Below are 24606 nucleotides of genomic sequence, written 5' to 3'. Positions count from 1 at the left end.
TTTGCTGCACATCTATTTCAATAACCCCGTGCAAAGGAATTTTGCAGACAATCCCTTATTAAACATATTATGGTCACATCATACTGGCTTGCTAGAGCAAATAATTAAAAAAAATAATCAGCTTGAAATAAATGTTTATAAAAGTAGCACAGCTGCACATATTTGTTACAAATGCAAGACAGAGTACTGAAACTTTTCTATGACTAACCCTTTAGTGTCTCTATAACACTAGCAAATTTCAATTGAAAGTGCCAATAAAAACAAAATAATGATCATTTTTCCAACAAATTCACCTTTTATCTTCAGGCTCCCATATTGGTTAAATTATTTGCTATTTTATATATATATATTTATATATATAATAAATGTAACTCCTTCTTACACAAATTCACAGCATTTGGGGGAAATTTTATGCTAAAATGTCACATTACAATATAGACAGAATAATAATTGTTTCTGCATTTACTTGACTAAAGCATAAAAAAAGTAGATTAGGTGTAAGAGTGCCTTAAAACAGCGGAGACAAATGCAATTATTACTGAAATGTACAAACCCTGCAGCTTCTGCTGAAATAGTTTGAAACATTTACAACTGTCTACAAGAAAGAGAAATAACATTTTTTCTTTTACTTTGACCTCTTGCTGTTTTGGCAAGTAAGATAAAATATATTAGCCATTCCATCAGATGGCTGTGGAGAAAAACTAGCTGTGATGAGGAAAAACGAATTAAAGGAGCATTAATAAAGATTATCTATGAAAGAAAATAAGGTCAAAATTAGAACTCTGCATTTTAAAGCCACCTTTCAAAATTGCAAGCTGCTTTGCCCTATGCTAAAATCCATTCATTTTACTAATCATGCAATCAACCAATCTCCATTATCTCCAGAGCTGGCTATAAACATGCTATAGACTGGGGTGAAAGAGGGAGAGTGTGAGGTTGAGAGACAGAGAGAGGGAAAGAAAGAAAGCAAGAAAGCAAGAAAGAAAGAGAGAGAGATTACTACACCCAGCCTTTTATAAAGCCGTTTCTTTCATTATAACAGGTCTTTTCATCCCACTGACACAGAACCTTTAAATTTGGGCATAATGCTCCAGTACAGTACCCAGCTATAGCTTCAAATGGATTTAGAACCTGCTCCAGAAAAAAAAACCCAAACTCCCTCGCTTGACACACAAATTGTTTACGATTCATTAAAAAGCAAAATTGCATATCCCAGTGCTGGCAGCTGAGTCTATATGGGTGCAAGGGGTATTCACTCATCTCTTTGTATGCTGGCAGTACCAAACCGAAGTTTAGCACTGTGCAGCTGAGATTTTGTGCAGCCAGACGATGCATGAGGTAATTTTCAAAGCTTTATTTGTCTTTAAAACATTAAAATCTGCTCTCTAGCTTACTTTTGATGAAAAGAATGTGGCAAATGGGATGAGGTTTGGGGGGGGGGTGGTGAAAAAAATCTATTTTTGCTGTGTGTTTTAGATTCATAATGCATGAAAAACTGCTTATTACTCCATCAATAATTGAAACTTTGTATGAAAATTATTTGCAATTAACACATCTATTGTAAAGATCTTGAATTATTCACTTCAGCTAAAAATAACATCTCTTATCTACCACAACTTTTACCAAAAAAAGGCTATTTAAGTGATTTTTTTTCTGTTAGAAAATAAATGGTGTGACGTTCAAGTTTAAGGAGAACTTTCTGCAATGTTTAATCTAAACAACAGCATGTGTGGTTATAAAACTGTTTATTTTTAGGCAAGTGCATTACTAAATGTTTCCAGGATTTTTACATATTATATTCACAGCACTGAAACATCTGTGAAATAGATGTGACTGAAATGAAACTTCCTTGGACACTTTCTCTAGAGTGCTAATAACTGCCTAGTAACATTTGAGGATACTTATTAAATAATAAACACGGACATAGCTCATAATAAAAGAAGCCGATAGACAATAAAAGAGAGTGGTAATAAAATATACAAATGGCTTGGAATAAGGCAAAATCACAGCAAGATATAAATCTTGTGGCTAAAACAGGTACTTGAAAAACTTTGTTTTGAAAATGATAAGTAAAAATCAATAGCCTTATTTACAGGGGTTTAACAAGCTAAAAAAAAAAAAAGTCACATGAATAATCAACAGTTTATGTGCATGCAAATACCCCTTCCCCCTCCAACTTCTCCTGGCAGAAAGTCTAATTGGAAAATCAGTACTATAAGTAAAGTGGTTAGCCTTCCCTATTCCCATTAACCAAACACTGCATGTTACATTTCACTGGCAACCGCTGGCAAACTTCTAATAGACACTTAAAAAATTAAGAGTTTAGAAAAAAAAAAAAAAAGGAAAACCCCGAGCCCAAACACCTTTAAATACAAGCCACATGATATACACAATGGCTACCACCAAGCTGCAGAATAAAAACCTTCCGGATCTCACTTTTAAAAGTCTTTCAAGTCCTCTGAGGTCTTAAACTTTCCAAATGATACCAAAATTGGTCCGGGGCGGCGAGGGGGAGGGAAAGCCCCCGACTTGTTTCAGCGTATCATACAATGAAAGTGATCATGCCTTGTTTTGTAATTCCACTCGCCAGTCCTTTTTTAACTGATATCTATGTGAAATGAGCTGAGGTTCACGGTCCAGTTAGGAGCGGATAATACATTCATTGTCCTGGCAGCAAACTTTTCCTCTCACTGGAAGAATTCACGCTTGCCACAAGAATAATAATTACAGAAAACTAAAAATGCGCTGCTAACGAATTAATCCCTAACGGACAACACGCTAACGAGGGCAGTAATGATTTGAGGACTCTCTTCCTCGCAACAGGACTTGCATCTTCTGCTACAATGGGCTATTGTGCATCCTCCTAACTCACTATACCTCTTATAGATTCAAGATGTCAAAGGTTGTCTGGCCCGGCTGACCATGACATGCTAGTTAACTCGTTCTACGGAGCACGTTGGGACTTTATTGAAACTTTAATTGTGCCCAAAAGCAGCTAGAGCCAGACTATGTGGGATCTGTAACACATGGCTCCAGGTCAGCACAGCCCGGGAACCTGTTCTAACGCAAACAAGCGGAGGGAAAAGTTAGATCGGGGTCTCGGATGAACGGCAGCACCTCGCAAACCGCGCTCCTCTCACACGTGGTGATTTTGCACCACGCCACGACCGCACCGTTCCAGGCTTTTACAGGGATCGACTCGCTTTGTAACGGACTGAACTTTCCACCTTCCCTTTTTACAAAATACTGCATAGTGAAAAATGCACGCGCACACGGACGCTGGAAAGCAGCAGATAAAATAAAACAAACTGAGCGTTAGGCAGCCGACTGAGACAAGTTTCTCTGCACAACAAGGCTTTTTCAAACTACTTCTTTGCATACTTTTTTTTTTTTTTTCCTTTAAGGAGAATTGAAAAAGCTTCCCTCTGGAAACTGTAGTGCACATTAACAGTCTCCTGTTACACAGGGGAAAGCACACAAGTGGGACAAGTGTGAGGCTGCTCTACTGAAGAGTGTGAAAAAAATCAAATGTTAATTTGATAAATGTGAGGTCTGGGACATTTTGTCAAAGAGGGAGGGAAAGTAGAAAAGGGAGAAAAAAAAAAGCAGCCCTGCTGCCAACTCACCATCCACCAAGTTCTGGCCGAGATGTCGTAGCAGAGCTGCCATTTGATGGAGCCGTCGGAGGTTTTCCCTGCCATTATGCTGTCAGCAAGCTTCATCTGATGCTAACTCACGGGAGATAAGACACCTAATTGAGAAAACATTTGCACTGGCATGTTGGGCAACATGTAGCCCGGTCCATACCATATGGAATCATGGGTAAAAAAAAAAAATCTCCTTGACAATGAACCAATCTCTCACAGACCCAGTGGCAAGGTGAAGTGGAGATGAAAAGTCATCTGCTCCTAGCACTGTCTTCTCCTCTCTCTCTCTCCCTCTCTCTCTCTCCCTCTCTCCCCCCCTCTCACTCACTCCTTTTTTTTTTTTTAAATAAGAACCCACTGCTCAACATCAAAGAGAGGCGGTCAAAATTAGGGCTTCATCACTCAGATGATTTTGGTCTGCAAGGTTTTTCTTTCCTCTTTTTTATTTTTTAAGAAGAATAAAGAGATTTAATAGGACAAAGGCAGGTAGTGGACTGTGGAGGGAGATCGCCACAGGCTATTAGCCTAAAATTTCTGCTTGACAGATGGAACTGCTTAGAGACTATCATGCAATGTTTTGGGTGTTTTTTTTTAAAAAGACTTTCAGTCTGATTCAGTATCTGTTTATCGCAGCTACTTTTCTCATGTACGTGACTGGGGGGGAAAAGGCTGAGCAAAAAAAGAAAAAAAATAGCGTTTTTCTTCCTTTCTTTCATAATTGTGCATGTAATAATTTAAGCAGTGAAAGGCAAAACAAAAGTGTAAACTGTCCAAGTTAATTTCTCCATCAAGTGATAGACGCTTTCTGAATGAATCAAATGATTTGTGGTTTTTCGAGACGCTCAAGTTTTGGCTATTTATTGCTTCTTGATTTTAGATATCAGATCATATTGTTTAAATGAATGACTTTTCATATGAAGGTTCAAAATGCCCTCTAAGAACTGAACAATTCCCTTTTTATTTATTTGTAAAATATCATTTTGCTAGAATATTTTTTAAAATGTGGTATTTAATGTTACATTTCTTAATCCCATCAGGTGACAGCTGCCAAACTCACAGAGGTTTGTTTCTCCTTCCTGCAAAACTTCTCTGCCACACTCAAAATTTACGTGAGGAATTGACAGACAAGTTGGGAAAAGACAGCCCCAAAACAAACTGCTTTGAAAAGTTATGAAATCATGTTATTGTCTGATATTAAAATCTTTTCCTGCCTAGCAAAGCCAGAGATAATCATAGATTTTCTCATCTCATTTTCCCACTTCTCCTGGTGCACTGTAAACCCAACTGAAGTACTACTTTTGTGACAGCTGACTATTAAGCAGGCAGTGAATGCTTTCCATTTAAATCACCCCGCTGTGTCACACGGAGCGACGGTTGCTCGGCTGTGACCACCACAGTCCCTGACAGGGCACTCCAGCCTATACAGTAGAGCCTTTCCTCAAGTGCTCGAAAAAATGAACTTCTGAACTGGCAAACACACTCTTGCCAGGAATATTTCTTAGGGTTGAGGAGCTATGGCTGATACAACTTGCTCACTCAGAAACAGCTACATTCTGCAAATCTTTTTGTGATTTGGACACGAGAGGAAAATGTATTAAAAACATCTACTCAATTTTAAACAATATCAGTTTTTGTTTGTATCAGCAAGAGGAGCTCGTGGGTGCACAATTCTTATTTGGATTATTTTGTGTATTAACTGTTGTTTAACTATTTGGCTACAGCAAAATTGTAATTCTGGGCTGCACAGATTACAGAACTGCCATTCAGTACAGAACAGAACTAACTTGTACTGAGCTTCAATAATACCCTTGCATTTCTGTGATGTGTGAGATGATAAGCAAATGATATAGTGCAAGCATGAACTGCTAATGTAATATGCAGGGGTTTGGGGTTTTTCTGCCCCAAATCTTACAATATGTATGGTCTAAACATCAGTGAATGATCTATGCGACTACAGCATCCCAGTTTGTATGTTTAGCTCCAGACAACAGGTACAATCCCACTGCTATTTACAGAAAAGGGTCTGACTAGCATGGGAAGTGTTAAGTTTTATTTTGAGTCCAGAAAAAAAAAAATGGACACTGTGCCAGGAACTGTCCTTGCTCTGGCTAGCCAAAGTATTTATTGTCTTCTGTTACTGCAGGTTTGCTAACACTACCTGTCCTTTCAGGCTCACTGCTTATTGGGAAAAAAAACTCCCTCTCCAAATATTCACACAAAATATAAAGGAAAACTCGTAGTAACAATCAGCCCTTGAATTGGTGTCAGATTCAATTTTCTGCTGCTCTTTCTGCTCCTACCTCTCAAATCCATCATCTTACCCGCCCTGCTTATTATTTATTTAGTATTTCATACCCAGTTGTGCTGCATGTCATTCCAGGCAAGTTCTGATAAATCTGTATTCTATATGGGGTTTTAGCACTGGGTGTAGTTAGAGATCTACTGACAAACTTTCTGTGGAATGCTGTATTAACCACTTCTTCCTAAACCAACATATGATTTTACCTCCCAATATTAATTGTAAACACACCAGCTAAATATTTTTTTTAGAACATACACTTTTCAGATTATGGATGACAGAAGCATGAAACCATTTCCTTCCTGACAGTGGAGTGGTTATGTGCAAAGAAATTAGGAGTGCTCTTGGTTAACAGCATTTTAAATTCAGAACAATTAGGTGCAGTTAACTTTGCCATTGTTCTTTCTGATGCTGGGGATGGTGGGTTCTTACCCGTAGAGCAATTACTCCTTTCATAAGCGGCTGTTGTTAATAGCATTAAAACAAGATTAAATACAACATGTTAAATATTGCAATTATTGTGGAAAATAAAATTATTTGGTGAGCATAATGGGGAGCAAATCAAGCATTTAACATGATCCAGGAAATGCTACTCCAAACAATTGCATTTGTTTTATGCAATTTTTCCCCTTTGATTGCTGACAGATGCCGTTTTGGAAACAAACATCTAAGTAGTTTTCCTTCAATCAGGAAAAAAACCACACACCAGAAAATGGCTACATGTTTTGAATTTAACTCTTGTCAATCAGCATTCTGCACAACACTCCCTGTGAATAGTACTGGGACAAAACGATGCCTTCCAAAGACTAATAAGCAACAAAGATATTTGCTTCTAAATCAGATCTGAAGAAAGAAAAAGCCTTCGTGTGGCATCGACATTTGTGCAGATACAGCTGCAAAATAAAAATGCTTGCAGTATAGAGTGGTATTTCAAGTTGGAAATAAGTTAGGTGTGTGTGTTGTGGGCTACAGGAGATTTGTCTTCTGACAGCTTTAGGCCTCAAGCAATGGATTGAAGCACTTGCCAGTTTCTTTCCAACTTCCTACTGGAGAAGTGGCCAACTACCCACAAATAATTTGCTCAGTTGTTGAGCAGAGTTACCTGCTGCAGCTCACACAGCACGAGCAGGCCCCTCTATCTTCCTATAGCTGCAAGTTTGGATGAGGATATTGTTGTTCCTATCAAGTGCAAGGAAACAGGAAAGAACGCTAAAAAAAGGCTAATAAAGTATATTGATTCAGATGACTGTATCAAGCTGGCATTTTACAGTCTACTGGAAACCGAACGCATGAGAGCATTAGAAATGTTGGCATGGTGGGTGGTTTCTCCAAATGTTGGCTTCTACTGTTCACATCGGTGAAAGAAATGCGGTAGAACTGAGGGCAGTTCCCAGTGCCAGACACATCTTTGGGATCTTAGACCTCGTTATTAGATTATCTATTACTTGCACAGTGCCCATTGCCCATTAACCCTCTCTTTGTTCCTTTTGCCTCCCCTATTTCTCCAGTTGCAATCGCTCAGAACCTTTTCAGCTCATTGCAACAGTGTGATTTAGATCTGTTCCTAATTTTGGAGGCGTTTTCCTTGGGAAGCCTCAACTTCTATGAGTTACAAGGAGGATTTCCTTATCTCGAGCAGCGACAATTAGTTCAAGAGCCACGTGAGAGCAGGCAGTTGATTTTTAGGCAGCCTCTGAACTGATGCAAAGTTGCTAACAACGAGTATGCTCTAGCTTTTGGAAATCCTATAATCCTGGCTTCAATCAAGAGGATCTGCTGTTGCTGAAGGCGTAAACAAGGAGAGGAGCAGCATGTGACCACTGCTGCTGCACCTTCAAGGACTCCTGAGCCAAAACCAGTGCAATGGTAAAGCTTCTACTGCTTGCTCAATGTTACACACACATTTTGGAAGCTCTTCCTGAAGGCAGGGAAAGTAGTCCTTTGCCCTCTGCAGGAAAAGTTGGGTTTGGACTCTGCATTTTCCCCTGTAGCTCTGTTGTGTGTGTTTCTCCCTGCTCCCCTCTCACTCCTCTGATTTTCTTCCTACCATCTGTATTCCCCTTTTCCCTCATCTGAAACAAGCATCAAGATCTTGTTTCTGACAGAACGGTCTGTCAATATGGAAACACACTGACATCACAGACAGTGCTGTGACTTCATGTCTGAAAGAAACAGGAGGAACAGATGAAAGGACTGAAGGCAAAAGAATGACACATACAAACATTTTTAAAAAATAAGTAAAAATTCTTCTCTATCAACCCAAAATGCAAAGGAACATAAAACAGATTTATTTTTAAGTCTAAATATAACCAACTATTTCTTAATCTGTGACCATAACTCAGTACAACATTTCAACGTGCTCTTCATCCATGAGAGGTCCATGTCCCCCAGGAGCACACACTTGGCTGGCTCAAGGCTCGTGTGACAGCCAACATGACCTCAAGAAGGACTGAGCAGGGTCTTAAAAAAACTCAATATCAAGCATATATTGAGAGAAGCCTTTAGAGGGAAAGGAGGAACCCTGCCCTGGACTAATCTGTACCATCTAAGTAAATGCAAATTCATAGAATTTGAAATGAAAGTATTCTTTGAAATCACAAAGTCAGTTTGGATGCAGCTGGGTCAAAGGTATTGCCTCAGTGGGGTGGGGATACACACAAAATACTGAGTGCACAGGGATGGAATACTTTACTATTATTTTCTTTTTGTCCTTAGAATTAAATATTAACAAAAGAGCCTAACCACTATTTCTATTAGTAGCATAGGGGTTTTTGTAGATGAATTTGGGAGGGGTTAAAAGACCCACAATTCCTTTACTATTTGAATTATGCATTTTGGGTTCCAGCATTAGAGGGCATGCAGAAGATACTGCTTTCCTGCCATCTCCAGAACCACTGCAACCCCTTAATAAGGAGATTCATAACTAGTAGGAGAGAAGCTCAAGAAAACTAAAAGGTTAATATATTCTAACTAGATGTTGGGTATAGAATGTCAGATCTGTCAAATTTCATTACAGTTTGGTGCTCAATGAAAAAGATTTGATTTCTTTTGCCACTGTCCTACTATGTTCAAGTCACACAGTGCCAGCAGCAACCAGCCAACGACCACAGGCTGGCACTGAGCGGGCCCGAGTGGGAAGCCAGCCGCAAGGACCATCTGTTTCCGATTTCTAGCGAAGCCAAGATGTGCAGTGAAGTGCATTCCATTCACCCAGCCAGCCTTCTCCCTGCTCAAGTTATTAGTGTTACAAGTGAAATTATCTTTTCCAAACAGCGGGGGAGCTATAATCCTTATGGAACAAGGCTTTAAAAAAAGGGAAAAAAAGAGGAGGGGAAAAAAAAAGAAATAAAAAAAGGACAGAAAAAAGGCCCCCAACACTCCCCCCTCTTCAAACATCTTTTGTCAAAGTTGTTGATGACACTGTTTGTAAATTTAATTGCCATGTTCACGGGTTTTATAATTTTAAAGGATGTTTTATTAAGAACTATATTCTCTTAGGGAAGAATGTGTATGTCAGTTCATGGGCTCTAATGTAATAAACCATTCAAATATATTTAGAGGGTTATTTATGAATAAAGTTAAAAATGACAAGATGAATGCTCATTTAAGTCTCTCTAACATGAAGTGCCTTGAAAAACATCATAGGTTTAGAAGTATAATTTAAAGTGCGAATGCATAAACAGCGCTAATTACATGCTACTTACATTGTTTCAATATGTAATGCATATGTTTAACCTCGCAGAGGAAGGATTGGTCTTGGCACAGCAATCGTGGGGATTTAAGGGTATGCTAAACTGATAACTGTAGAATGAGCTCTGACACAGGATATTGGTCTCCTACTGTTACCTAAATGCCAGGTGAAACCAAAGGATTTATAGGAGGGCGGGTGAAAAGGGGGAGGGGGAAAGGAAAAAAAAAAAAGGCTACACAATGAGGTGAAACTGAGAAGTTTATTTTCAAAGGGGGAAACATTTATCCTTTGACACCATTCCATTCCGGTGACTTTATTTCTAATATACCATGAGATTAATGATGTGGCTACTGTCAGTGTGTCTGATGAACACTGGCAGAGCTGTGGAACAGTTGCTCCCCCTACTATTATTGGACATATTTGTAAATTGGCATCTATATGATGAACTCATTCCGTGTGCCAGCCAATTGGAAAAAATCTTATTCAGGAGGACAGAATTTTTGTTTTCCTATTGAATTCTATATGATAGCTACTCGGCTTAAGATTGGCTGATATAAAATTTTTTTAAATTAACAATGTTTGATAGTTTTCATGTTATATGATAATCTCTATATGACTTAGGCAAATCAATTGTGGATAATTAATGAAGTAAGTTATCATCAGGAAAAAGATCCCTGACATAGCAAAAGAAGTGGACCAGTATTTAAGACTTTGCTTAGGAAGGGCACAATTGCTGAACATTGCCATAATGATTCACTATCCCATCCCAAAAGCATTTATTAATTCTAAAGTAATCCCATTCTAAATGAAAATCCAGAATAGCTTGTTCCATTCATTTTCTTAGTCCCTTTCAATCTGTTTTTACAGGTCTAAAACTATTTTAATGGGTGGATGATATAACACATAAAATGCAACTGTTGAGTCACCTGAAACCTGGTTATGAGATGACCCCCTCTTTGGGTTTTATTTTTTCTCTGTATCTTCAGAGGTGCAACTGGACACTGATAATCTCTGTTGAGCTATGGCTAAGCTGATATTAACACAAATCATAAACTCATTCCAAATTTTCTGTGTATCCAGAAACATCTGCTATAGCTGCACATGTTGCCCAACTTTAGGATGCCTTGTTTTGCCATGAATAAAATGTATTTCAGGCTGCCTGGTGCTGTGAGAAATAACCTTTCAGAATCTCTCCATGCAAGATTGCTTCCATGTAGGTCAGGAAGGGAGGGATGCAGAAGGACCCAAAGAACTTAAGTGGGAACTGTAGGAATTACTCCAGCCAGCTTTAATATTTGAGAGCTACAGGGAATGGGAAGAGAGTGAGGCCAGCAGGTGAAAATGCAGAAACTCTGCACATTTCTGTCATGAACTTTGTCAGACACAGGATGCTGAGTGCCAGTGCTTGCTGAGCTTATGGCTATTTGTGCAGGCACAGGCAAGGGTCACTTGCCAGTTTGTAGATAATGCCACAGGACTTCTTTTGGATTCAAAGATTGAAGCCTCACATGCTCTAGGAAACTAATCTCTGAACTTTTCCTTTTGCTTTTACCTACTCTTCAGTTTTTTGATAAGGTGACTCATAGTTAACCAGCAGGGACAGACAAGTCTTCAAATCTCCCTGGAAATAGCTTTCTTGGACAAGACCTACTGAGTTCAGCAGTGCTGGTGGAATTTCAGGCAGCAGTGCTAAATCAGTGCCTTTTATCATCTACAGCTACATGAAAGACTGAGACTACTCCTTCCTAATGAGAGACTTCTGTAACACTCTCTGCTTAGGGCTATTCTTAGGGAATAAGGAATCCAAGACAGATGTGGCAGTGACCATCATGTTACTCTCAAAGACCAAATCCCCCAAAGCAAAGGAAATATGAACAATTAAAACAATAAATACACTGAATCATAGGAATTTCCAGTGCCCTCAGTTCTAACTCCAGTTCCACACATTAATTTGTAATTCTTGAGCCATGAATAAGTAAATCCTCTTTTGTTTAGAGAACAAGATTAAAATGCTACTAATATTAAAAACACTCCTTTTTGCTGGCTCACACATCGATTTAAATACCTGCCAATTTCTTTGCTTTACCTCTTGAGTGTCACACTTGTCCTCCTGCTAATACCAGCTGACTGGCAGCCAGCGGGCTGAGCACTGCAGGTAAATACCTAGAGAAGTGCTTTGGCAGGACTGAGCTCTGTGTAAGCAAATTTTACAAGCAAGTCAAGCATAATCTGTTGAAGTGGCTCCGGATTACTGAATATTTAACAGTAAGATAACACTTTTGTGACTGTAAAGACATATTTACACTCCTGTGTAATCTGTGGCACTGGACATCACATCTTGGAAAAGAAAACTGAATGAAGTTCATTCAAAACACATCACTCTAAATACCCTTTTGGTTTTTTTCCTCCAGTAAACTGATCATAGAGACAAAGGGATTTTGGAGATGAAGTCTGTAGCATGTGTGTCTTCTGGTGTGATTCCTTATATTTTCTGAAATATGTTTTAAAATTCTGCAGGAATCTTAGCTGATAATAAAATCAACACACAAAGAAGAGCAAAAATTTTTCAACCAAGTTGAAAATTTGCCATGAGTTTAAAATTTATGAAACTTGATTACTTTGCATTTGAAAATCGAGTCTTATTCAGCACATGGTGCATTGCCTGCAAAGAGGACGTTATGTAGAAATTATTTTATATTTTTTCTTGCATCCACTGGAATTCCCATAAAAAGAAGACAATATAACAAACATAATTCTTTATGGCCTTAATTCTGAAGACCTGACTTTTTCCTTGTGCTAAAGGATTTTTTTTGCAAAGCTGGCTGACAGATATGAAAGAACTGGTTGACATTCTAGAAAACAGAAATAGAAGGATGCAGGAATTGCAGAGTATCCCTTGATGAACCTCCATCTTTTCCTAATGCAGGGATCCAGCACAGAGAAGGTGACACTTCTGCCTATGAATGCTTTTAGAGGGGGTTCAGGGCCAGGAGCATTCCTGTGAGTGGGTAAAACGGGAGGTGGCTCTTTTCCTGCCACCTCACCTGTCCCTTACCGGATTTCTTGCTTCTCTGTGCTGGCAGGAACTTGCACAAACCCAGAAATGAATCTGGGGCCTGCTTTTATCTTCATAGATGTCACTTGAGGAGTAGCTGTGAACTTGTCTCCATGCTTGGGATCAAAGATGCTCAGTGCTGAAAAGCTCAGGAATGATTTCAAAATGTACTTTGAAGCTTTCCTGGTGGGAACAGCTGGAATGTGTGTCTGTGTTACCAGCTCTAATACTACAAGCACAAACACAAGCTGAGTCACAGTGGACGACAATGCTGCTGACAAAATGTTTTAAACTGCAAACTAAAACAACAATGGGATTATTTATGGACTGCAACTCTTATTTTAATGTCAATAAATGTACTGGATAAATTCCCCTTCATTAGCTGGAAACCTCAGAAGGAAACAGAAATATTCTGGTAAACCACAAGCTTGTTCTTAGCAAATAGATGGCTGCATTTCCACTGCCGAGGCATAGCCAGACTGTTTCTGCACTGGGACAATAAATCTCTGGGAGTGAAAAACAAAGTCTATAAAAGCAAGACCTCCAAAGTAAGGGTGTGAGACACATGGCCCTCAAGCCTCCAGAGGATGGCATTAGAAAGTATTGAGAGTAGGGGTTTTTTTTTCCTTTTTATGAATGGAAAACATGTTTTCCAAGATCTACCATTCAACTCAAAACAAATGGTTGGAACGAGTCCCTGTCACTATGGGAGGTGTTTGCTCTCTTATCTACTGGGCTGCAGACAGCCCAGACAGAGGGAGTTTCTTTGCCTGCTGTGTGCAGCAAAATAGAAAAAAAAAAGAAAAAAAAAAAAGAGGAAAAGCACAAAAATAATGTGTTACACCTCCCTGATTCCTGAGATGTCTGAGATGCAGAAGGAGCAGTTCTTTGTTATATCTGACTCCACAGATATGCATCAGGCCATGACATACACCAAATACAGTGTGCTGTAATGCTTCCCATCCAACCTCCTGACACTTCACTCCTGCTGGTCCTGGAGAGAAACAGAGGACCCAGAATTGTCAATGGGGCTCTCCATGATGGGAGAAATGTCATCAGATCAGCTGAGGTCAGCTTCCCATTCCTTGAGAATGCTTTTCAGAGGCAGACAGAACAAGGCACAACATCTTACCAAGTAATACTGGTGTCTCCTCATGTTTCTAGAGCGAAGAGTTTCATGTCAGGATGGAAAATCCAAATATCACAGTCACAGATTGCTTTTTTGTTCTGCTCCTCAGCACTTATCTGTCTTTACTTTTCCTTTCTGAATCTGTGGTTCTATATCTTATCCTGCACCTAATGGCTTGTAAGCTATTTCCAAGATGGAAAATGTGGTATTCTCTTATCTGCACAGCATTTTGTTTATTTATAGCATGACACTAATGACACTTTGAATTTGCTTCTGAGTTTTTTCTTATTGTAAAGACAAGGCACACAAACAATTGTGTCTGGGTCTAAGTACATTCTTAACCCCATTCAATTTATTTCAGATGCTGAGTCCTCAGGAAAAGGGACCAATGACTAATAAATCAGGTGTTTCTTCCTTCACCTACTGGAATCAATAAGAAGCAGGAGAAAGAAGTTCTTGTTTGCATGAGATAACACAGACAAACAGCACCATGTAGTGGGTAAGAGCATATTTCAGGCTCTAACCTTTGCACAGAGGCTCAGCTTATTGTGAGTAACTTGTATTTCACCAAGACTAAAAAACTGTTTGCTAAGAAAGGAATACAGGGGTACAAATATGACTTGCATATTCTTGGAAGGTACATAATCCCCTTTTTACTGAGCAGTTTATGTAAACCTCATCATGAGTTGGGCTTCCAAACCTACAGTACCTCAATATGTTCCAAATGAGACAGAAAGAGAGAGAGGCAAGAGAGCTCAGCATCTTTATGCACAGCCCCAGCCCCTCCAGTCAGAAATGGACAGTAATTTGCTTAAAATGTCTCATTTTGTCTTTAAAATAAACACCAAATCAGGTTCTTCCTTGTAACTGCTTCACCTAAGAATCTAGTGATCCCCTTCCTAAAGGGAAACAACGTTCACTACAGCTTATTTGTGTTGGGAAACCAGTGCTCTGGTGCATCATCCAAACCATTATTCCACAGTGGATTAACCCAGACAATACTTATCAAAATGTCACACCACAAATATGAGCCTGGGAAAGCTGCCTGGACCACTGTAAAATTAGAGAAAATGGGCAAGAATTATGTATTAAACAATGCAAAACACTTGCCCAGACTATGAACATACATCACTCTAACTGCTTTTATATTATTTTAAACCAAGTAAAAAAAAAAAAAAAGAAAATGAAACTCTGTCCCTCTTCAGTGTCTCGTCAGATTGCATTATTCTGATAGCTCCACAGGAACCCAGTGGCTCTGCACTCACATTCTCCACTCATGCCTCTGCCAGCCTCTCCCTGACAGCAGTCACATGTTTCCATCCTCCCTGGGGATGGGACACACTGCAAGTCCCATCCTCTCACCTCTGCACATCCCCTTGTCCTACTCTTTCTGCACTTCATTATTTCTCAGACCTGCAGTCATCAGTTTCCCCAGTCTGGATCACCTTGCTCAGCAGTCTTAGCTGCACTCAGCAGCAGCACAAACTTATCCCATAGGTATTCCCATAGCCACGCTTCTGCTCAGACCTCTCTTGCTCCACAACTGGCCTCTTTTCATTCTCAATGTATTTCTGGTTTCTTTTTCCTCCCACTTCTTTCTGTAACTCCCTTGCCCTGCCCCACTAGAGTTCTCTGGTCATTGCCACACCCACCTCTGTGGCAATCTATAAGTCAGAAAATGCTTGATTCATCCTTCTTAGCTGGGAAAATATAACACAAATATGTATAGAGACAAACAGAGAAAGCCAGATGTGTTCACTAACCCCTGTGCTTTTTGCCTTTTAACAACCCAGATTATTTGGAGCAGGGATCTTATTAACTCTATTTCTACTGCAGCTAACACATAGGGGCCACATTTCTGGACAATTTCATTCCAGAAAGTAAATTTTATGCTAAATAAATCCCTAGAGAAAAGATACTGGTAAAATCTATCTTGTTCTAGGATTTAATAACAAATGTACTATTTGGTGCATAATAGCCAATTCATTTTGCTATGCATTTACTCTATTTAAAACATAAAGCACTTAAGGATATTTGGAGTATGCAAGACTATTAGAAAATCAATTTCTGTTCTGGTTTATAGCCCAACCACTTAAAGTCTTAATTTGCTACAATTCACTTTCTGATATTCTGACTCGTTAAAGTGGATCAGCTACCTCCTGAACTCCAGTCATATGCCTGCTAGAGCTAAACTATTTAATTACTGTCTACCACATCCACTCTCCCCACTTGCTTATTGCCTACATTTATGGATTTACAGCATCAGTTCAGGTTGTTTGCACTTGCTCGAGAACCTGCTGCCTCTTTTTCTGAGGTTTGGAGGAGGGAGGCTTTGGTTTCACTGAGGGCTATCCCATTCCACTTGACAAATAAACAAACAGCAGAGTAACTGGCAGGAAGTCATGTCCCTTTGGTGAGCAGGGCTCCAGCTCATCAGAGGGCAAAGCAGGCAGCATCATTTTCACTCCAGCACAAAGTGTCCATTCTTGACTCCTTGACCAAAGGAAGCAAAAGCAGAGGGACAACGAGCGCAGCACATCTGCAGGGCTGAGTTTCACAGGAAGTTATGCAGCTTCTCCACAGATAAGTTTCACTGAAGAACAAAGACTGATTCTGTTCAATGCTCCGAGAATGCTGCATTGAACCTGGACTGAGCTTTTTATTCCTTGAAAATGAGGCTCAGAGAGCAAAATCTAATTTCTCCCCCACCCTTGTTTAAATTAGCTGCAGGATTTTCATATCAGCCCTCTACTTACCATATGAAAAAAAGCTTAAAAGACACCCACTCTTCTCCAACTAAGTTTACATGTTTTATGTATTGATTTTAGCAGACTACACACAAGTTGGTGCATCCAAGATAAATGTCAGAGCAACAATGACTAAACCAGTTACATGAAACTTAGTCTCTGATATAGAGCTGCCTTAAAGCTTAAGAAACAAAATATTTATGACCAAGAGCAAGACAAATGGTGCAATAACACATTAGCAGGCAGTATTGTCACTGATTGCAAACATGTTTTGAGCTTACATATTTCATGTACACCCTGACCTCAGAGGCACTCTACCCACTAAAATTGGTTTTGCAGCAGCTCAACATTTACCAGGAGATAATGAGGTGTGTTTTTGAATGGTACAAGCAGCATTAGATGTAGTGGGAGCCAAAAACATGATCATATTAAAAGCAAATAGCAGAGCAGATTACCTCTTGCCCTCTCTTTTAGCTTGAGCAGCATATTCCAATAAGTGCAGAAGAGACACTGTCAAGTACTTCTTTATAGTTTCATTTTCTTTTTTTTAAATCTCCATTGCTTGCAATGCCCTTGCCCTCTTTAAAAGCTGGAGAATAAAATTCCTTTCTCAGACAATTTTGTACTCTCTCCCTCAGCAAAGAATGACAAGGGATAGAAAAAAAAAAGCTCAAAACTTCACTCCCTCTCCAAAAGAAGAAATAGAGATAAAGGTTAAAGATAAGTTTTCATCAAAATTTAAAGGAATCATTAAGTTCAAAAGAAGGTCATCTGCTCTGCTCCTAATTATTGCTCATTTCCACTGTGCCCAGCTCTGGGAAAATAGTGGAGCATTTTATAGTAAACCATGGCTAAGAGTAAGCACAGCTTTGGAGATCCTGCTCTGCAAGGAGGGCAGTAGGATCTTTTCTCAAAATATTTCTTGGGCACTTTTGGAGTAGAAATTTTAAAATGTGAGGAGAGCAAGGTAAGAGGGGTCTAGGGGAGGTCCCTGGATCTGAACAGTATCACTGTGGCAGCTCAGTGATGCATATCCCAAGAATTCCCCTTGGTGGCTGCCTGATCCGGAGCTGGGCTGGGACTGGAAGCAAAGGCTGTTTGTGCTGGCTCAGGGACTGGGAGCCCCGTGGGGCAGATGGGATCACCTGGAAAGGTGGGCTGGAGGCTGCGTGTTTACTCTGGCTGGGCACTCCAGAGCTGGAAGTTGTCCTCGTGAAGGAGAAAATATCCAGAGCCCCTGAATTTATAGGTTGGCAGCCTCCGATTTTTTTTTTTTCCTAACTGGAGTTGAGAAACTGTCTCTTTGTGGTTATTGATAGAAATTTTCCTTCAGTTTCAGGACTGATAAGATTATTATTTCTTCTGTAACTTAAAAATCATATTTCTGCAGACTGTTATTTAAACACTTGACCCTTGGTGCTGTCTATGACATACAGGAGCACTCCTTAGGGTTTAGCATAGAGTTTGAACATGACATTCACAGTGGTGCATGTTTCTGTATTAAACATAAAATTTACATGTGCTGTGGGTCTAAATTTGATTTAATTGCTTTCTCTCCTCATGTATTACAAGTCTGTAAAACAGCAGTACAAGGAAGAAAGGTTTCATGTCTCTACCTCCCTTCCCACCTTCCAGCCAGTACAAGTGAATCAAGTTAATTGCATGACATCACAGCAGTAATTACTCTCCAATAATAGTTTGCTCCCTTGTGTGACAGTGGGCATTTGGGTCAGCAGATGCCATAGTGGCAGTGACAAAAAAGCTTTGCCTGCATCTTATCTGTCCTTCCTGAAAACTTCACTGAGCTTCCTTCTTTCATCATTTTCTTTAGGAATCCACAGGGAATCAGCTCAGCTCCCCAGTACACCGAACAAGCTGATTTCTCCAGCCCAAACTCTGACATATTCATAATGAATCCAGAAAGAATCAGAGACTGATTCACAGCATAGCTACAACTCCATTACAACAGACAAACCCCAGCCTGCAGCTCCAGTTATCCTTTGGCCAAAGGAACAGACAACTGCTATTCAAGCACCTCACCTTGAGAAAACTCTTAGTAAAATCACATCTTTCTACCTCTGGGGAAAAAGCAGCAATTGGCAGCTGCCTCTGGAGGGAAATCAGGCAGAGGATCTGCTCCAAGATGATACTTTCTGATCCCACCTCTGATCAGTGAGGCAGCCACAGCAAAGCCACTGCCTCCTACTTCCTCCTCTCCCCCTCCAAATTCCCCGGACAGCCAAACTGTGGATGTGTAATGGCTCAGGAGCAGCAGCCTGGTCAGTAGGTGAAAGATATTACTCCCACTACATACAGAAACAGTCACGGGAAGACACATGGTTTGGGATAAGGAGCTGCTATGAAATGCACTCTGGGCAACGGGGCATGGATCTTTTCCTCTCTCCACGTGTCCACCAACTTTGTGTCCAAAACTTTGCTGTTTGAGAAGATATGCAATGCAGAATGCATGTCATTAATTGTGTCCAGCAATAAACAAAATATTTAGTGCATTTTTAATGCTGTAAAACCTTTTAAAATACTTTTAAACCTTCCACTGTGGGACAGAATTAAAATTGTTTTGCTATCTGCAACAGGCCTGGCCTCCAATCACATAATTAAGCAGTCACAAATTGCAAAATTGGTTTGTTTGGTTCCCACACCACACAAATACTGATAAAAGCTTTTTTTGTTTGTCAGTTAGTGCACTGTAACTTACATGTTATGGGAAAACAGTTTGGCAAATTTGGAGCTTGAAGAACACATCACATCTCCCCACGTTTTCCCCACAATGGATACTTTACTCACTGTGTTCTGTCTGGTTTCAGTGGCTGCATGCACTCAGATAATGTAGCAGCTACAACTCGAAATAAAAGATTTAAGGCTTGTTAAGCATAAAGGATTTTTTCTTCCTGTATGAGACAGAGGGTTATACTTCCTGCAGCCAATTAAACCATCTTTAACCACTGCAAGGACTCGTAAGCAGCAGCATATGCAGAGTGACTGGCTACATTTCGTAGCTCAGTTCTTACAGACACAGACACGTGTCCGCAGACCAGAAGCACCATATGCTCCAGGAAGCAAGTGCTGGGGCTTCTGCACCATCTCATGTACTCCTCCTGTTCCTCAGACTACCCAAATGCACTGAATAGCCAAAGCTGTTCACATAAGAAGTGTGCACCTTCTACCCATGAAGATTTTTTGTTCAGCAATAAATGTACAATCTGTAACAATAACAACAACAGCAAAAACAAACAAACAACAAAAAAAAAAGAGCAGAAGATCTTGTGTAAATCCTTTAAGCAGGTTCTCTGCAAGATTTCCAGTAGAAACTTTTGGCACGACCAATCAGCCAAGATTGCTATTGCTGAAACTTTAAATCTTTATGAAAAGAATCCCCTGGATTACAAGGGAGAAAGCAGAACTACACCAGAAATACCTAAGGAAAGGAAAGCCAATATTCTCTCACGGGTTTTCCAGACTACCTAGCAGAAAGTTTATGCTTAAGGCCCCACAGGAGAGTTCAAAATGCATATAAAGATTTTTGCTTGCTGTCAAACACACCAGTCAACAGTGGCTTTTAGATCCCAACTCTGAATAAGGGTCTATGTTAAACAACAAAATCCTTGGAGGATCACCAGGAAGAACATAAGGAGGATACAATACTTTGATGTGCTTTTGTGGGTGATAGGGGGAACAACAGTCTGCTCTTTGAAGAGCAGAGAGACTTCACAGCCTGTATTTGTATTTATTTTCCAGCAGGATTTCCAATGCACCCAAGACCAAATGTCCAGACTAAGTACTTTCTGGAAAGAGTAAACATCTTAGTGTTGAGTATACCATGGCAGGGTGTTTCATCAGCACCTAGCTCATGAAGTGGAAATAAAGGGAACTTGACAGCAAATGAAACTGCTTGAGGAAACAAGCTGTGGAACTGTGCTCCAGAGGCTGATTAATTCAGAAGGTTACCAAGTACAGTATTTACTAATATTTGCTAAAACTCTTCAGAATCAGGTTCCCCTAAATTTAATTCTTATTCTCTCTGCATTGCCTCTCTACATTAAGGTAGATGGGCAGCTTGCATACTTAGTGACGAATGGAAGAGCTTTGCTATTAAAAGGCCAAATTCACAATTCTGCTGCCATCTCTATGGCTACAAGGTTGCACTTTCAAAAGTGACAAAATTAGACTTTGGTTATATCTATGTAAAATTATTGCTTTATGAGAGGTGATTTGGATTTTTGCGGTGCAGCTAAATTTAGCCCTGAAGCTGATGTTTCAGGGATTTTAATGAAGTGTTAATTTTATATGGCTTAAAATAGAACTGGAAAACACATCCTACACAATTTTTCTAATATCTAGGTTAGCGTGTCTGTTACTTCAGTTACTTTGTGCTTTAAATTATTGGCATTTGACTTGTGGTTTTGTCAGCTATAATCTGCTTCCTCCAATTAGCAAAGAATGGGGAAGGATTTCTGTTTTTAAATGCAATTCAATATGGACAATGTTACATCAATTTCATCCACTGATAAATTCACAACTTGCTTGCACCCAGCTTGATTCTGCTGCAGAAGCATTGTGCTGTAATTGTAGCATATTTGCTGAAGCCCTGGTGTTAATTCACACTGGAGCCAAAACCTGATCACAACAGGCAGGTGAGATTGTCCAGGTGTTCCTGGCAGAAGCACAACTGAACCTGTGCAGCAGCAGTGCAGGTGTTGTGCAGCCACACCTCCCTCTGCACCTGCACTGCTGTGCCCGCTCTTGTTTCCAGGCCACCACATTGTCTGGGATAAAGAAATTCCATCTCCAGGGAGTGCTGGCATTTGGAGTTGTGCAGTTTGTCTGTGCACAACAGAAACAGCTTCATACCTGAGCATATAACTGTACACGAGAGCACATAACTACTGCTCTACTACATGCAATCTTTAAAAGCTACACAGCACATGCCACCTGCTAATAACCAGTAAGAGGCTTTTGTAGCCTTTTCTGGACATTGTTATTTTAAAATAAATGTGTAAATCTACTAAGAATAGTTACATGTTCTGTATCCAGTCAAGGAATGAGCAGGCTATTAAGAGAAGTCCCATAAAGCTGACAATTGCTCTGCCACTGCTTAGCACAAACAATTTCTGTTGCAATCAAAAGCATATTGGCGGTCTATATGAGCATTTACTGGACCTTGAAACCAGCATGTTTCTGCCTTCAAATGTTCCTCATAGAGCAAGAGTGCTGAAATCCCACAAATACCTTCATTGTGTTCTTTCTTCTGTTCAGTTTCACCTTTATTTCAGAGGGGGGACTTCTAGACTTTTCTATGCTCTGAGCAAAGATTTAGTGCTTCAGAAAAATACATGTGGGCTGCTCTGCCTGCCTCCTTCCTGCCACTACAGCACACAGGAACTGGACTGAGGGTACAGGAGTCCTCAGGTAACATCAATCCTGGCTCTCCCTGTCTGCCCCGGTTTATGTTTTGAATGCTCTGTGGTTGTGAGCAAGGCAGGAGGCACAGGGTGCAGAGGCACTCCCACTCTGCTGCAAAGGATAATTCCCTGCTCCCGGGCACTCTGCCCCCTTCAATCACTGCCAGCCTTGGGGGGTTGGCTATGCTTCAGCTCGCCTCCAAATGAAGCTATGGAGGAGGATCCAGGCAATTCAGATGGTGTGGGATGGATGTCAGCGAGCTGGACCCTCAGTAATTAATGGCTCATAAAGATTCTTGGTATCCAAAATGAGCCTGGTTATGTGACAACATCAATCTGTTCCAGGGGGTGATCAGAGGCAGGTGAGAGGAATAGGTCTGTGCCATCACTCTCCAGGATGTGCCTGGGGAAGGGTCATGGCTGGGCTTCTTCCAGGTCTTGTTATTACCCATAACATCCCCTTTGTGCTCTGACGGTAAATGTAAATGGCCCCAAAATCTAAGGCCTGCTAAGGACAAGAGGTGAGGTACCCTCGAGCCAAACTTCTCAGGTTTGTGTCAGCTATTCCACTCCTCTGCTAAAGGTGCAATATCAGACTAAAATAATGAAAAATGGGGTAGAGTTTCACTGAAGTAAGGTAATTTTCATAGTAATGTGTGCCTAAAGTGAGACTGACCAAATCACCAAAAAACTCTTGGGGGTTTTGTCAGGGCACTTTACCAGCTTAACCACAGAATGAGATATAAACATGTACTTAAACTACTTGGTGCAGAAACCAAATAACAAAACACCTTTTTTTTTTTTTTATTCAACCAGTAAACGACATTCAGTGATTAACAAGCAAGAACCAGTTGTGGAAGAAATATTACTTTTGCAAGAATTACTGGATTTTGCAGAAAGAAACTGCATTCAGAATTGAATTTGATTCACTTAATTCAGAATTCTCCCCCCTCATCCTTTTTTAAACCAATATTTAAATTTATTACTTAAGAAAAAGAAATAAAATGTCTCCTCACCCCTGGAAGTTTTATTATTTAAAAAAAACTGCCTTGATTAAATGAAGAAAAAGAAAAGATGAATAGACAGCTAAATGTCCTCTAATAAGAAAAGTTAATAAGGAAAATGGTTCTAATATTTCTTTCTCTGATAATGGCTCCATTGTTTTGATTGGAGAGGCAGAAGTGAAGCACACACTCAGTGCTGCATTCCCACGACTAAATCACCTGTAAGATTGTATTTTGCATTTGAAAGCTCTCTGACAATGTCTGTCCCAGGGTAGATGCCTTCGCTTCTTTGATGCGGTTAAGCAATTTTGCACAATCATGTAATGGATTAAATTAGACTTAGTCTTCCTTGAATGTTTTATATGAGACCTGGGTTAGAGATGGAGCTCAGCAGCATCCACTCACAGTGAAGAGCATACTTGAAGACATTTTGCAGGATGGGCTCAAGTCAAAGAATCAAAATGAGAACGCAAGCCTCTACTTGTACAGAAAAAATATGCCCTGTTTTCAATGGCCTTACTTTTTTTTTTTTTTTTTTTTTCCTTTCTACCTCTGAGCTGGAATATTAAATTGTGCCATTTTCTACTCTTTCATAAACACCTTTTGAAGGTGGGGAAAACAAACAAACTCCACTGCACTTAATACCTCAGTGTATTGTCCTAATAAGAAGTTTTGAGAGAAAAATGAGAAGACTGCAAGTTCTTTTGTGTCACCAACAGCAAACCACTCATTCTTCATCCCTGGAAGAGTTTAAGGCCAGGTTGGATGGAGCTCCAAGCAACCTGGTCTAGGGGAAGGTGTCCTTGTCCACAGCAGGGGATTTGGAAGTAGATGATCTTTAAGGTCCCTTCAGACCCAGACCATTGTCAGATTCTGTGATTCACATCACTGATGAAAAATGGAGCTGGTAGGAGGAGGAAAAAAAAAACCCTCACTAAAAAGTTGCTTTCATCTTATAAATTTAACTTATATTTAATGAAGGCATTAATGAGCAAATGAAACATTTTGTAGGTATTTGCTATGATGTAAAATAGACTTGGGGAGTCCATTTTGGGGAAAAATACCCTTGGTCAGGCAGTCTGCATTTAATAATATAGCAGAGGATATAAGCATTTAATAAAAAATAAATCTAATAATTAGGCCTCATTTTTTACTACCTGGCTTGCATTTAAAGGTCTGGTTTAAGGTGCAAATGGAAAGTTCCCCTTTGATTTCAGCAGACTTTGGCTGTGTGTCGCTTCATAACAGCTTTGCTAATGAAGTGTCTGTTGGTTACTGAACATGACACATTTCCTGGTATTTTAAAAAACTCTTCTAAATACACAGAAATTGTCTATTTTTGGAGTTTCTTAAGAATGAGGGGAAAAAAGCAGCAGCTGACACTATGTTAGCTAACAGAATTTTAAATACTTATTTTAACATTGAAAAAGGGGATTTTGCACTTAGCCTGATAATGACCAGTGGAAGGGCCTCTCTCTACTCTTACACAACCAACCTGCTTGGGCTGCACCACCATTCACATCCCCTTCCCTTCAACTTAGTGTCTGCTTTGTTTTATTCTGAATGAAACTCAAAAAATTCTAAAAGTTATTTGGGTTGAAACTGTAACCCACA

At 39.9% G+C, this 24606-nt stretch overlaps 1 protein-coding gene and 1 long non-coding RNA gene across 16 annotated transcripts in view; one reads left to right on the top strand and one right to left on the bottom strand.

The window, feature by feature from the left end:
* The window catches only part of NFIA (nuclear factor I A), a 406668-nt gene that overhangs the window by 344299 nt on the left and 37763 nt on the right, over positions 1-24606 (bottom strand). For 14 of the 15 annotated variants that reach the window (XM_064429042.1, XM_064429047.1, XM_064429049.1 and 11 more), the window contains exon 4: positions 3627-3751. The exons of the other annotated variant lie outside the window; for it this stretch is intronic. In XM_064429042.1, the coding sequence (XP_064285112.1) occupies positions 3627-3722 (96 nt within the window). In that variant the 5' untranslated portion in view covers positions 3723-3751. The remainder of the gene's footprint in view (positions 1-3626; positions 3752-24606) is intronic. 15 annotated transcript variants of the gene reach the window in all.
* LOC135305426 (uncharacterized) lies at positions 1029-23281 on the top strand. The gene is made up of 3 exons (XR_010366608.1): positions 1029-1338; positions 14183-14320; positions 18400-23281. It is a non-coding gene; the product is annotated as an uncharacterized LOC135305426 (long non-coding RNA).

The sequence above is a fragment of the Passer domesticus genome, chromosome 7 (genome assembly GCF_036417665.1).
Source record: "Passer domesticus isolate bPasDom1 chromosome 7, bPasDom1.hap1, whole genome shotgun sequence".
Classification (NCBI taxonomy): Eukaryota; Metazoa; Chordata; class Aves; order Passeriformes; family Passeridae; genus Passer; species Passer domesticus.
The sequence above is the reverse complement of the archived record's forward strand: the minus strand, read 5'-3'. Positions and strand labels throughout refer to the sequence as shown.